This window comes from Pecten maximus, chromosome 7, assembly GCF_902652985.1.
Source record: "Pecten maximus chromosome 7, xPecMax1.1, whole genome shotgun sequence".
Classification (NCBI taxonomy): domain Eukaryota; kingdom Metazoa; phylum Mollusca; class Bivalvia; order Pectinida; family Pectinidae; genus Pecten; species Pecten maximus.
The window spans coordinates 10,110,560-10,126,571 of NC_047021.1; the positions used below are offsets into that span (position 1 = coordinate 10,110,560).

At 34.4% G+C, this 16,012-nt stretch overlaps 1 protein-coding gene across 1 annotated transcript; it reads right to left on the reverse strand.

Moving 5' to 3' along the window:
* Window positions 1–926: 926 nt before the first annotated feature.
* On the reverse strand, window positions 927–15,984 carry LOC117331560 (protein shisa-5-like). Its single transcript, XM_033890337.1, has 4 exons — window positions 15,895–15,984; window positions 13,179–13,375; window positions 7,405–7,815; window positions 927–7,145 (listed from the first exon to the last, which is right to left on the reverse strand). The coding sequence occupies exons 2-4, from the start codon at window positions 13,258–13,260 to the stop codon at window positions 6,997–6,999; spliced, it is 642 nt and encodes a 213-aa protein (XP_033746228.1). The 5' UTR covers window positions 13,261–13,375; window positions 15,895–15,984; the 3' UTR covers window positions 927–6,996.
* Window positions 15,985–16,012: the final 28 nt, after the last annotated feature.

A 16,012-nucleotide genomic window follows, 5' to 3' on the forward strand; every position in this document is an offset into this window, starting at 1 on the left:
TTAAATTCTTATCAGCGGTTTAGGAGAAGAAGTCAACTGTTGATGGATGGACGTGGGACGTCACAGTATAGTATAAACTCACCTTGGTCCTTCTTACTTCGGACCAGGTGATGTATAATCAAACTGATTTACAGTGAATGTGCCTGTGTATAACTCCACATATTTAACACAGGTATATTACGGAGATTCTTGGTTTCTAAGTGATGAAAATTACTTGTACATATTCAAATCTTTAATTTGATAGATTCTGGAATATGTGTGTGACATATATACAATGCATACATATATATATGGATAGTGTTAGGTGGGGTAGGGTGTGTGTGTGTGGGTGTGTGTGTGGGGGGGTGGGCTGTTGCTGTTTCGGGGGGGGGGGGGGGGGGGGGGGGGGGGGGGGGGGGGGGGGTGGTATAAAAAATACAAGGCAAGTTAAAGCAAAGAAGTTAAAAATAGATTGTCACTAAACTAGAATAATTATAAAAAGAAATTAAAAAAAAAACAAATGAAAATTAATAAGCGTATAATCATTCTATTAAGGTATAATAAGGAAACTTAAAAAAACCAGGACATAAAATAACAGTACACCATTATAAATATTGCACATCAAACCACAAACATACTTACATATAGTGTAATATAGTGTACATGCAACTACATTGGTACACATTCTTTATCATGATTACTTTAAATCACAAACAATATTGTTTTATATAGTATTAAACTAATTAAAACTAATCAATAATTCAGACATAAATACATATATATAATATATGTAAAATAAATGTACATACTTTGTGAAAGACAGAACAGCTACATTCATTTTGTAGGTTGTATTTTTTTGCAGTATATATTGTATTTTTTTGCAGTTTATATTGTATTTTTTTGCAGTTAGTATATATTCTATAGCAATTGGAATCACACTCCTTATCTTGAAATATGATACAGCTAGATTCAATGCATTGATTTTTAAAAGGTTTCGTTGGGGATGTTAAGTTCATGGAAAATCAGGACTGGTGGATTATTTCCACAAACCAAATCAGAGGATGGTCTCCATGTTTTCACAAAATATAAGCATTCCTCTCAATGATATCAAATATAGCTATGGAAACTACTATCATACTGTACTCAAACATCTCCTATCTATCATTTCAGGAGACAGTACTACCATATCTATCCTGTAATACGCCCAGGGTAACAGTACTACCATATCTATCCTGTAATACGCCCAGGGTAACAGTACTACCATATCTATCCTGTAATGCGCCCAGGGTAACAGTACTACCATATCTATCCTGTAATGCGCCCAGGGTAACAGTACTACCATATCTATCCTGTAATGCGCCCAGGGTAACAGTACTACCATATCTATCCTGTAATGCGCCCAGGGTAACAGTACTACCATATCTATCCTGTAATGCGCCCAGGGTAACAGAATTACCATATCTATCCTGTAATACGCCCAGGGTAACAGTACTACCATATCTATCCTGTAATGCGCCCAGGGTAACAGTACTACCATATCTATCCTGTAATGCGCCCAGGGTAACAGTACTACCATATCTATCCTGTAATGCGCCCAGGGTAACAGTACTACCATATCTATCCTGTAATGCGCCCAGGGTAACAGTACTACCATATCTATCCTGTAATGCGCCCAGGGTAACAGTACTACCATATCTATCCTGTAATACGCCCAGGGTAACAGTACTACCATATCTATCCTGTAATACGCCCAGGGTAACAGTACTACCATATCTATCCTGTAATGCGCCCAGGGTTCAGTACTACCATATCTATCCTGTAATGCGCCCAGGGTAACAGTACTACCATATCTATCCTGTAATGCGCCCAGGGTAACAGTACTACCATATCTATCCTGTAATACGCCCAGGGTAACAGTACTACCATATCTATCCTGTAATACGCCCAGGGTAACAGTACTACCATATTTATCCTGTAATACGCCCAGGGTAACAGTTCTACCATATCTATCCTGTAATACGCCTAGGGTAACAGTACTACCATATCTATCCTGTAACGCGCCCAGGGTAACAGTACTACCATATCTATCCTGTAACGCGCCCAGGGTAACAGTACTACCATATCTATCCTGTAATACGCCCAGGGTAACAGTACTACCATATCTGTCCTGTAATATGCCCAGGGTAACAGTACTACCATATCTATCCTGTAATGCGCCCAGGGTAACAGTACTACCATATCTATCCTGTAATATGCCCAGGGTAACAGTACTACCATATCTATCCTGTAACACGCCCAGGGTAACAGTACTACCATATCTATCCTGTAATGCGCCCAGGGTAACAGTACTACCATATCTATCCTGTAATACGCCCAGGGTAACAGTACTACCATATCTATCCTGTAATACGCCCAGGGTAACAGTACTACCATATCTATCCTGTAATATGCCCAGGGTAACAGTACTACCATATCTATCCTGTAATATGCCCAGGGTAACAGTACTACCATATCTATCCTGTAACATGCCCAGGGTAACAGTACTACCATATTTATCCTGTAACACACTCAGGGTAACAGAACTACTGTATTTATCATGGTATATGGCCAGGGTAACAACTTAATAAAATCTGTCTTTTTACAGGACACTAAAACAGTACTTATACATTATAACAGATAATTGTGGTGGTGTACTCTCATTATGTTATCGTCATTCTGTGACGTAATCACAAAACATATATAAAATACATGTTCTGACAAACAACTATCCAGATTTTCTATGCAATGCCATCATTATTTTTCTTGTGTTGTTTATCAATAAGAACAGCGTCACATCCACAGGGGCTTGGTTTCCTGATTTTGAGCAAATGACATCAATTAACAATCAAACCACTAAAAATCCAGTATTTATACAAATTGTAAAACCTTATAAAAAATGTGGGTATCAGTGTATAATAAACAGTGTTATATTTTGGTACCCCTCATTTTGATAAAATTTTACAATGTGTACATAAAAATAAAGGATGTCATATAATACTCAAAATCCTGAAAATGAGCCCCTGTGATGATACCCAGTGTGGCTCCAGGAAATGGCTACAGAAAGAGAGTGGAGAACAAGTGTTGTACGGAGGACTTGAGACACAATGTAACAATTATATCAACCAGAAAGATAACACGGAACACGTTTTCCTGTTCAGTCATGTGACATTAAAACCTATCTATGTTCAGATAAATTTGATGTGTTATCAAAGGAAACATTTCCAGAAAATTAAGTGATCAACACTTTACACATTGTATACGATGGATGTAGATGTACAATAAAGATGTCATGTACTTCCGTATTCAACTATCAACACAACAGATCATTGAAAACTGACATACAGCTACATAAAGTACAGTACTAGTGGGGATAATACTGGGTATATTTTGTGCTTCTGATAAAAACAATAAAAAAACAATATTATGCATACAAAAAGTTATAATCTAGAGATCTCAATTTGGGACTAAAATTCAGGACCCTCTTTAAGCATATACACAGAGTATTTTAACACTGCCACATATGAATGGAGCAATAAACATATTTTGTGTAGAAAATGATAATACCAATCTGGTCAGACAAAATAATACTGGTCAATGTCTGCAGACATGCCACCATCTCAACTTGAACTAAACGAAAAACAGGAATGATAAAATAGTTCCTAATTATAGGTAGTTCAGCCTTCAGGGCCTCAATCAGAGCAGCTGAATTGTTTTTTGTTAAATGTAGAATATGTTTTAACTCCAAATCATTCTACAAGGACTTTCCATGCTAGCTAGTCTTGAAATAATTAAGGAAGTGTTGAACACTATATGAATAACAATATCAGACTAATTCACACTTACAATCATCAAACCAATATATATAGCCCTGTGAAAATGACTTTCACTTCACATTTTACTTCCCAGCAGTATATGTACAATAAGCTATTATATTATAAAGAAAATGAAATATCCACTGCAAGGGCCTTCAGCTGACAAGTGTAAGAAATATATGATGCTATTATGGTATAAATATGTGTCACCAAAATCGGGATATGTCATATGATATAAGATCCCTTATATAATATATTATGATAGACTCGCTACGTGGATCATCTGAGTAGCCCATAATACTCTATATATGACATGTGCTACACCTACACATATAAACATGTGTGTGATAATTACACATATAAACATGTGTGTGCTACCTACACATATAAACATGTGTGTGCTACTTACACATATAAACATGTGTGTGCTACCTACACATAAACATGTGTGTGATAATTACACATATAAACGTGTGTGTGATACCTACACATAAACATGTGTGATACCTACACATATAAACATGTGTGATAATTACGCATATAAACATGTGTGTGCTACCTACACATATAAACATGTGTGTGATAATTACACATATATATGTGTGTGTGATACCTACACATATAAACATGTGTGTGATAATTACACATATAAACATGTGTGTGCTACCTACACATAAACATGTGTGATACCTACACATATAAACATGTGTGATAATTACGCATATAAACATGTGTGTGCTACCTACACATATAAACATGTGTGTGATAATTACACATATATATGTGTGTGATACCTACACATAAACATGTGTGATAATTACACATATAAACGTGTGTGTGATAATTACACATATAAACATCCCTATGTAATTGTAACCCCTGGAGTACCGAGGATGGTATAAACATGAGATTAAACTCTACAGTGTACACTAATTTAATATCATATGGTGTAATGCAATGTACAGTACTCCTTCGATCTATACATAGCAGCAATAATGAGAACAAATTTAGACATATATTTCAACACTGAACAGCAATGTACAATGCTGTACTCCCTCTATCAACACAGTTTAAATTATCATCAATTATGACTCTATGTACACATTTTCATTTTCAGCATAAAACAATCTTACATTTATAGAAATGTACACTGTATTGGTTTTTGGCATATTTGTGATGTTCAACGAATACTGAGGGCATTCAATAAGTGCCTTTTAAAAAAAAACCTTCTAAAATATATAAACATGTACTTAATATAACTATGAAGTCAGACTTCTATGTCTTCCTTTTAAAATATCTAAAACAATTACGTACTGTAACTTTGAACCTGACTTAGTGAAGAGATATTTAAAGTTAAAAGTTCAGCTGCACATTTTTCAAAAAAAATTCCCAAAATAAAATTGTGTTGATACTGATTCTCAGTATTATATACATTGTATTTCACTAAATCTACAGAAATAATTGATCAATGTTATTTTCAATGTTTGTTTCACGATTACTCAGTTTGGTGTATAAATGTCATCCCATACAATATTAGAGTGACTTATTGCCAATTACCATAATGATTTTAATACAAAAATTTACACAATTACTGTTATGTATCACCATATCACAATATATAGAGCTTCACTCAAACAGCCTTGTGTTGACAACAACAACATGCAGTTACATAAAAATCTATTTTTCGATATTTATTTACAAGTTTTAGCACAAAATTTGTGGGTTTTTTTAAATGTTATTTAAACAAATTCATTATTGAATAAAATATCACTGAAATGTTGATCCAAAAATAAGCATGGAAATATGATTTTTATCAAAAGGCTTTTAACCATTGATTTCTGTCTTGAATAACATTACAACACTTCAGCAGCAAGAAACTGTAGCCAATGTATACGTATATAATGCCACTAGAGTAATTGTTTACAAATCCTTTGATATTATTAGACAAAAATGAAACAAAAGACCAAGAGGGCCTGCATCGCTCACCTGGAAAAACATTTTGAGCTACATTACAATTATTTTTCTACCCTTTTTGCTGCATCTTCCAAATATGGTTTAAAATTGTTGTTTTTTCTTTCTATTTTGCAACATTTCTCCTATTAGGCCCCTTTCTCCAGCCCTAAGGGACTCATACCCTCCATTTATACAACATTAGATCTCCTTTGCCCAATAATGTTTCAGACTAAATTTCATCAAAATCCATTTAGTCATTTAGGACTAGTAGGGATTTAAAGGATTTACTTGAATTTCCCCTATTGGGCCAAGCCCCTCTGGCCCCAGGGGGTTAGAGTTATCATTTATGCAAAATCTGTTCCCCTTTCCCTAAGTATATTTCAGACCAAACTTTATGACTATAGTAGCTATTTAAAGACATAACCTCTATCTCCCCTATTGGGCCCCGCCCCTCCAGCTCTAGTACCTTAGGGGTCAAAATTGTCATTAAAGCAAAATCTGTTTCCCTTCCCTCAAGAATATTTTTGACCAAATTTGGTTAAAATCCATTCAGTATTTTATGACAAGTAGCAATTCAAAGCAATTGTTGACAGATGACGGATGCCGCACCCTTGCATAAGGTCATAAGCCCTTCGGGCCAGGTGAGCTAAAAATGACAGCTAAGCTGTGTCAAATGGCATGCATAATTTGTACAGAACAATTCGATGTCACTCATGATTTTGATTACATGACAAATGTATTATTTCACAGTATATGTACAATTAACAAACACCTACACAATTACATCTGATTTAAAATAATTTAAGAAACATTGATTTATAGGATAAAATATCATCATTTTGTTCCGACATCTCTGGTATTTGTATTCAGTTCCTAACACAGATTAATCACAGATACATTTTAATGACCCCAATTTCTAAAAATATATTTGAAACTTGCTTTTTTTATTTCATGACATAAAAAAAAGTCAAAAAGACACAACAAAAGGGATATTTATAAACCAGTCAATGACCAGAATAAACTATTTATGTATAGATATGACTTTTGATTATTTACGTGGTTTTTAAAGAAAAATTACATTTGCAAGAATTAATCAATCTTCAACAAACTTTCAGAAAAAAGACAAGTTCAAAATTTCCTAAAAAAAATCAGGCTATCATAATATATATGACAGCTATTCTTCTTAAAACCTTACAGTTGCTGGATCTGAAGATCACTTCTCCGAGTATGGGGGCGGTTGTACCATTCCTCCGTATGGCTGAGGAGGGTAGGTCTGGCTTGGGGGTGGAGGGTAGGCCTGGTCCTGGGGTGGAGGGTAATAGGGCATGTCCTGCATGTATGGGGCAGATGGAGCAGGTGGTGCTGAAAAAAACCAGGACATATCTGTAAGCAAGTACCTAGATACAATGTACAACCCCCCAGAGATACAATACTTTAGCTATCTCAAATACCACTATTGATTATAACATTTTTTTATCATGTTTTCTTTTCTCTTTGCTGTTTTGTTTTTGTTTTTTTCTTTTTTTGTGAAATGTTTTCCATACTTATTTTAATCTTTGACAGAGTTATCAACAAGCCTTGAGCATAACTTTACACAGGTATTTCAGAGTCTACTATTTACCTGATGGTTCAGGCTTAGAGTTTTGGGTCTGAGGAGGATACCCAGGGGCCATGTTCTGTGAGGGATAGCCTGGTGATGTCCCTTGATGAGGAGGTGCCATCTGTGCAGCAGGTGGTGCTGGAGTGGTGGCCTGGTATCCATGGTAACCTGCAGTGGTCTGAGCCGGATACTGAGGAGGCTGATTTCGTTGTTGAGTGACCACAGTGGTGGTCGTGGTCACTGCTGTCGGTCGATATACATGACCTTGGGTTCTACGACCTTTACAGCAGCAGCAACAAATGATGAGTGTGATTACGATGACTCCGCCAATAATAAGAGCAATGATTATTCCAATAACGGTGATGGATATGGCTGTGTCATGAATAGTGTCCGATTGATCAATGAAGATGTGGTCATCATCATCATCATCATCTGAAAATGTAAACCACAGAATCAATATGATGGCACTTACCGATTGGTTATAAACTACAATATAGACAACCTATAGCCAAAATAAAGCCAACAATAACAACAACACTATCATACTGACAGCGATTTTAATGGTACAATATCAGAACCAACTGAAACTACATTGTCACCAAACACGATCTACAACACTGGCAGATATATAAAATGCAAAACTTTTGGTATGGACACGAGTTTTGTAAGGTAGATCACACCATTTTTTGACATGTACCACATTGTTTATACAGACTTAGGGTCATCAAAGACTTTTCCAGACAAATGCTGAAATAAAAGGACTTTTCATATCTGTGGGAACCATGTACATTGTACCAGTACGTCCAGGTTTTGTCCAGTATCAGCTGTAAATAAAATAGGAGTTGTTTACAGGCTGTATATTGTCAGGACGGACAGTAAACATACAGAACAAGGCCAGTGACCTAAAATGGCTTCAATGATGTCACCATGTGGCTTTAATTGACTGAACAGCATTCATGTGAAGTGGACAAAAATAAGGTAAGGTTTTTCTATGTATATTAACTTTTATCATGCAATATCTTATACTTTATTTTGTTTTATAGTGTCTAAATAAGTCATAAATGACAGGACATAGCTTACTTTGAGAGAAATATTTCATGGTGTATTTTATATGTTGTAAGGTGTTTGACACCTTAATAAACAATTGAACTTGTATATTTCTCAGACTAGAACAAAAGCTTTATATATACCTCGGTATATATTGACCAAATCACTTGGCCTTCTTTAGCTGAGTGACTGACTCTCACTAGACCACATGAGCACCTGAGGTCTAGTGACAGTCAGTGAGTTAAGATCACTCACTCAGCTGAAGATGGTCGAAATATACCGAGGTATATTTAAAGTTTTTGTTCTAGTTTGAGAAATATAGTTATGTCATCAGAACATTCTGAGATCAACCTATTTAGTTGTAAGGTAAGATTAGGCAATATGTGTCACTTACATGTTATATAAACTTACTGTACCATTAACATCAGTGGTATTCAGTACACATCACATGATATAAGTTTCAGTAAGCTGTCAACACAACAAGGTAGATAAGGTGGAAAAAAAGTAAAAGAAACATTACTGAGACAAAACCAACAGTAAGGCTCAAAATAAAAACAAGAAATGCTCTGCACAAGAAATAAAATTTTAATAAAAATGTTTAATGTACATCTATAACAATATCAAATTAATATATCTATATTAAGGCTGTAACAAACATGCTTAAAATGAATGGGATTGGTTGGACACATCTTCATTTACTTTTTAAAATAAATTGTATAGCATTATTATTGTTAATCAAAATATAATCATCACCTGATATATTTCTTTACACACTAGAGAAACAAACATACTGATGATGAATATGTAAATCAATACACGTCAAATACTGCCCCCTTGTGAAGTTTGATCTAAATCCCTCAAGGAATAAAGAAGCTAGAGTGCTGATAAATTTCTAAACAATGTAATGATGACCTTGACCTTGACCTTCACAACCTTGACCCAACAACCCTACAACACAAACTCACCAAAGATATTATGACTCTTACTAATTGTTTCAGTGTGAAGTTTGATAAAAAATACCTTAAAGAATGAAGAAGCTAGAGCACTGACAGTGACTTGTCTAAAAACAGCAATGGTGACCTTGACCCAATAACCCAGAAACTCAAACTTATACAAGATACTATGATCCTTTTTAATTACTTAAAATTTGATCAAAATCCCTCAAGGAATAGAGGTGCTATAGAGCACTGAAAAACTTCGGTGCTACATATATGTAATATTTAATCCTGTTATATCCCCGCCCCTTTCCCACCCCAACCCCTTTACCTCCACGCCTCCACAAGGAGACTGATCATTAATAAATACATATTTCATGTGATAAATTTACTTTAAAAATGCCCCTTTAAGGAGACTTATAATTAATAAAGACACATTTCATATGATAAATTCACTTTATAGATACAACTACTTTGACTTACGATAGTTGAAGATTTTTTGAATCTGACATTATGTACCTTTTAATAATCATATAAAAAATGTCATAAGATATTGATAAGATTACAGTACATACTTGTAACTGATATAAGATAATAAACAATGTACTAACTAGTGCAATATGATATTTGTTTGTGAAGCTCTGTCATTTATATCAACTTTAAATACCTCAGCACGACAGTTAAATGCGGATACATGTTTAAAAATCATAGGATATGTTTAAAATATTCACAAGAATTACTGATAATGATGATGATGATGATATAAGAAAATCAGAATAGTATTAAAATTATTCAATCTCATGCAGAAATTATGAAGCTCATTGTGATTTTTTCAAATGAAAATACATTTCTTCTTATATTGTCATATTTGTTTAAACTGATAAACTGAATCAGAAAAACTAATTACAAAAATTCATTTCTAGGGTTACCTGAAACAGGTGAGTTAACTAAAGAAGGTACACTTTTATGGTTGACTGAACGAGATGGCCTAATATAATTACAAAGATAAACTGTGGTATCTAAAAGCTTAATTACAATGTCTGACATGCATTAAATACAGCTGACAAATGTTTTCCTACTGTTAAAATCTGGGTAAAATGGTTCAACTTGATACTCTTTTCCATTTTCATCAGCAGGGTAGAATTTCACAGTGACATCATTCTTGTAATTAGAATACAGTGATGGTTTGAAGATGACAGTGAGTCTATATTTAGAACACCATAGCTGAGGCCTCGTCTTACAGTCGTAGTACTTCAAACAAAATAAAATATATATTAACATTTTATCATATGACATATATAGAAAATATGTAAGTAGTATAGTACATCCTGTAAGTTTGATAACATCAGCAGTAAGTTAGTTGATCTGAGGCTTGACCAGGATTATTGTTAGGTGACGATCCTAATTCCAGAAATGAAGTTTATACGTTTAATACAAAAATTAAATTGAAACAAGAAGGCCATGGCCCTGAACATTTATCTGACAATTGAACCATTATACAGTATATAGAAAGCAAAATTTCAGAAAAGATCACCTTTTTGAGCCCCCCCCCCCCCCCCCCCCCCCTGGCACCAGCCTCATTTATATCAAATATGATTGGCCTCCCAATCATGTTTCACACCAAAGGATCTAATCCATCCAAGAAGTTAAGAAGTAGGGTTTTAAAGCAAAGATTCATTTAGTTCCCTTCTTTGTGGCCCCATCCCCTCTGATCCTGGGCGTCACACCAGCCTCAATTATATAAAATATGATTGCCTTCCCTAAAGGATATTTAACACCAAATTTGAATGCAATCCACTGAATTAAGAAGGAGTAGGGTTTTAAAGCAAAATCTCAGCAAAGTTTCCTTCTTTTGGCCCCGCCCCTCTGTCCCCAGGGGTCACACCAGCCTCATTTATATAAAACATGATCGCCCTCTCCATGTTTCACACCAAATTTGGTAGCAATCCACTTTGGGGTTAAGGAGGAATAGCATTTTGAAAGCAAAAGTTGAACACACGTCCAACGCAACGGACAGAGCATGATAACTGTAGGTCATTCCGACCCTTCAGGTCAGATGACCTAAAAAATAAAACACTGTCAGATACCTGTATGCCTTCAAATTTAAACCTTCTCTCTGTATAGTTTCAATTTCATTTCTTTATATACAAGGTTAAGTAATATATATCAATGTCTATTTTTTTTGACAATTTCTGAATCGCTGTATTGTTTTATATGCGTATTAACCAGACTTGAATGGGATGGGAAAAATCAAAAGGAAGCAAAAGTTTCAAAATATTTTCACATGGTAGATATGGATACTTACATGCATAACACTCTCAAGGCGAGTGTTCTGAATGACTGACAACGGTGCAGAACTACAGGAAAGCTTGGCATCAATATCCACACAGATTTGATTGTGTTCTGATTCTCTGAAATCGAGTCTACAACCTGCATTTAATTTCAATCCTTTCCACGTGAAAATCAAAGTGTCTCTTAATGATCGACCTCTATTGTACATCTTGCAGACCCTGGACCCAGTGATGGGCACTGTGAAACAGACATATCTAGTAGAGGATGTACAGCATATATTGTACAATCTACCAGTGTAGTGTGATTATATATCAACAAAAAAACATAATATGTAAAAAAACCAACCTGTGTGAGTTGTAATTTCAGTCATAGCCATCCTCATTTTTTTCCAGACGAACAATGTTAAGTACAAATGAAATACCTCTATAAGTTTCAACTTTGAATTAACAGAACATTATAAATGTAATAATATTATAATTAAGGTACCTTGGTAAGTGTGTTATCAAAATTAAAACCAAAAGTATTAATGCACCGCGAAACATGTAGATCTAGAGGTTTTATAAAAAATACCCGATTATCTTCAAACCAATGATATACAGATCTAGACCAAATCCCATTGATCCTCTTGCATACCGGGGGTATGTTTTTGTACCAAAACATATCATTGTAGTATGATGTAATATTATAAGTACTGCTAGTCCTCGGGCCCCAAATAATGGTAAAACTGTTGATTTTAGCGAACATAACTTCATACCGATTTTTTTTTTCTTAACATATATTAAGTTTAGAAAACATGTCTTCATTTTACCAAACATATCAAAATTCAATATCTGTTTGCAAAAATAGTACAAGTTCTACATAATTAGTACAAGTTCTGCAAAATAAATACAAGTTCTGCAAATTAATAATAGTTCAGTACGATTAAAACTTATTCAGTAAAATTAACAACTTTCCCCAAAATTCATTATTTTGATGAGTCACCAATGGTTGGAGCAACTTCAGCTGCTGCCAGTCACTTCCTGAATACTTGTGATTTATTTGAAGTAAATTGTAATACTTCTATTCTTTACAAGTCAAAACATAAAAAACCTGAAAAATTTGACGCATAAAAGGAAACACACATTACAGTACTACTTAATTCAGCATCACTCAGCAATTTGATCAAAATATATCCAAACAATATCAGTGATATTTACACATGTAACTCTTAAAAATACTTACAATAACATAATGTACACAGGGCATCCAGTTGACCCTTGACTTTTAGCAATTTCAGAAGTCAAATCACTATTTCTGAGCAATCTGAAGGGTCAAAACATATGTCAAATAGACATGTCCCTTCAAACCCAAGAGTCAGATCTCAATTTGGGGAGTCAAAAACATACTCTCAAGGGTCCACTGGATGCCCTGGTACACCTGTCTTACCTTAGTATAACCAATAATATAACCTTATATGTCCAACATACTGTAGTACCCAGGTATATAAACTTATCATAGTCTCTGAGAGTTGCTATACTTTACCTGTATCAAAGGAATGAACAACAGCTGCATTGAAGAAGATGGCTATTGTGAGAAAAACTTTGGTGTAACTCAAGAAAGCCATACTGCAAGTGATCTATATATGGCAATGTGACACCACAGCTTAACTGGCAGCACGGCAGGTTTACAGGATTACAAGGAGGTTATCAGAGATCCTTGGAGATCAACTTTCCCACAATCTGGAAAAAAAAAAAATCATAAATAAGCCAAGGTTTTTATTTATCATTTTCAGATATATTTCTAATAACCATTTCCTAATTATAACGTTAACACATTAACAATTTTAAAAAATCCACATAAAAGATAATACTTCTTCTGAATAAAATAATTCACTTCTGATACCTCAAAGCAGGACAAATCACATACTATTATACTGATGTTTGTAATCATATTATTATAAGCCTACAGAAAAACAAGAAATTGCTGGTTAACTAGCTACTTCACCACATTACCAAATACAACAAGAGCTACTACATATAAAATATAGTAAAGAACTATTTATAAGTTTACCACCCTCTTCCCCACTCCTCTTTAATATAGAGTAGATAATACCTTTTGGTCAGGACTGTACACACTATCAAACCTATTTAGCTACATTGTCCCCACCAACTCCCATGATATACAACCAGAACTGTAAGCCATATATTGGCCAAGGGATAACAATACCAACCAAACTCAGTCAGAAATATTAACTACCACAACAACTAATATCCACCGACTCACATACGACAAGTAACATTAATCATAGACCAACTGATAACTAGATATCTAACAGGGCTCTATTCTAAGTGGCGCCTATTTGATAGTTGCCACAGTGCCTTAAATTCATTGGCGACCAGTTATTGACCTATAAGACGTCTGCATGGCCACTAAAATATTTTTGTAAATTTGGACTTTGGTTAATCTTTCAAAGGTTGCAGTCAATGCTAAAATGACTTTCACAATAAAAAAATGTTACAGAGATGTTATACTGATTAAAAGAATTAAAACATTTTTTTTTAACAACTAGGCCAGGCCACTAACTTTCCCAATCGGTGCCTAAATATTATGACTTGGTAGCCAAATAGGCCACCTGGAAAAAATATCAACTTTGAACCCTGTCTAAACCACCAACAACAAGGAAGGAATATGCCTGTCAAATGTTACATATCATACAAATATTCTGGACTAGAGCACAGTAAGCCATAGCCCGAGTTTCCTCTGGCCCTGACACCATCTCTGGTGTAGGGCCCCTACACCAGAGATGTGTCAGGGCCAGAGGAAACTCGGGCTAAGTAATTAGCCATGGAATATTTGTTTTATTACATACAATAGTAAAGATAAGTCATCATGAGATAAATTCTATTTCATGACTTAATAAGTTAAGTCATGTACTCAGAGAGCTAATGCAACTAGGACCCCAGAGGATGTGTCCTTTAATGCTCTGTATGACTCACAGCTTATATTACTGTGATGTTTTTTAATATTGCAAAAGGTTTTTGTTAAATTTCATTCATTTTTCCATGCTTTCTCACACTTTCACACCCTAATTTACATTTAAGAGACATACAACACCTTATATGGACTTGCACAAGACGACCACTGGACTACACAGGTAAGATAAATGACTTAACTATAAATAAGGTAAATTCCACATTACAATTAATGCACCATGTGACATGTACATGCATATGTATAGCACAAGACTAGGGATCGAACACAACACAATCAACTTTAACATACACGTCTCTGATACTATATAGTGAGTTTGTTAATTGTTCTATCAATAAGAATTTAAAATGATCAATATAGAAACTGCCAGTATAATAATGAAAAAGTCAATCTCCAGTGCTTTGTAGCTATATAGTATGTCATAAGATTCCCAGCTGGACTATGGTTTCGAACTCAATTGCAACACTCTTTCTTTTTTCAAAGTCAAACTAGTAAAATGCTAGCCAGCCTCCATAATTAATAATCGACTATATATTCTTCTTTTTTAATTGTACATGTTATTTTCTATTTTATCAAGAAAAAAATAAAAATAAATAAAAGGTTTAATACTATATATATACTTTCCAAATATATATATATATATGCACCCAAGAAGAAGAATAATGATTACATTCAATTCCTTTCTTTGAATTCAGTAATCACAGTATGACATTGATGTAAGCCTTAAAAGGCTTGTGTGATATCCCCATGTCATTACAGAATGAGGTTTGTCAAATAGGAGGTTAGTGCCTTCGGATTGGTTGTTTCTTCACTAAATAGATATACATGTATATGGTAATGCACATTTTGTACACTTGAAATAATATGCACTTATTTACACATACTTTTTACACTTGATATATGTATCTTGACAATTCCTGGTGTAGAACTTTTCTTTGAATTAAAAACACATTTTTACACATTTGTTCTAGTAAGAAAAATCAAGCTGAATGATAAAATAATTTCAAATTCGAAGTCACTGAGTAAATCATTTATTGAATATTTCCTAAACTAGTTTGGGACAATGAAGAAACCAAACAACATGAAAAAAGACATACCTATTCTGCTTTCTGAATATAAACTGAATATGAATTTCCAGCTGTCCCGTTGTGACTCATGATGAACCTACTTCTTCTATTTTCGATTTTGTTTCGACTGAGTACATATTAAACCGACGACCAAATACATGTAATGAAGGTATTATGATAGGTTTTGTCGGAATACTTGCCTTTCTCTCTTATTTCACCTTTAGAGTTCTAGCTGTGAAAAATACTTTTGTTTACAAAAATCCCCAGCTTAATTCCAATCAGCACCGCTTCTGTAAGACGCTTGTATCATTTGCTAAA

What these genes read in the sequence shown, in the direction of transcription:
- LOC117331560 (XM_033890337.1), bottom strand. Translation starts at nt 13,260, where the DNA reads ATGGCTTTCTTGAGTTACACCAAAGTTTTTCTCACAATAGCCATCTTC. An exon ending in TGTTCATTCCTTTGATACAG is followed by an intron (nt 7,816 to 13,178) that starts GTAAAGTATAGC and finishes TTACATTTTCAG; the next exon opens with ATGATGATGATGATGATGAC. An exon ending in CTCTAAGCCTGAACCATCAG is followed by an intron (nt 7,146 to 7,404) that starts GTAAATAGTAGA and finishes GGTTTTTTTCAG; the next exon opens with CACCACCTGCTCCATCTGCC.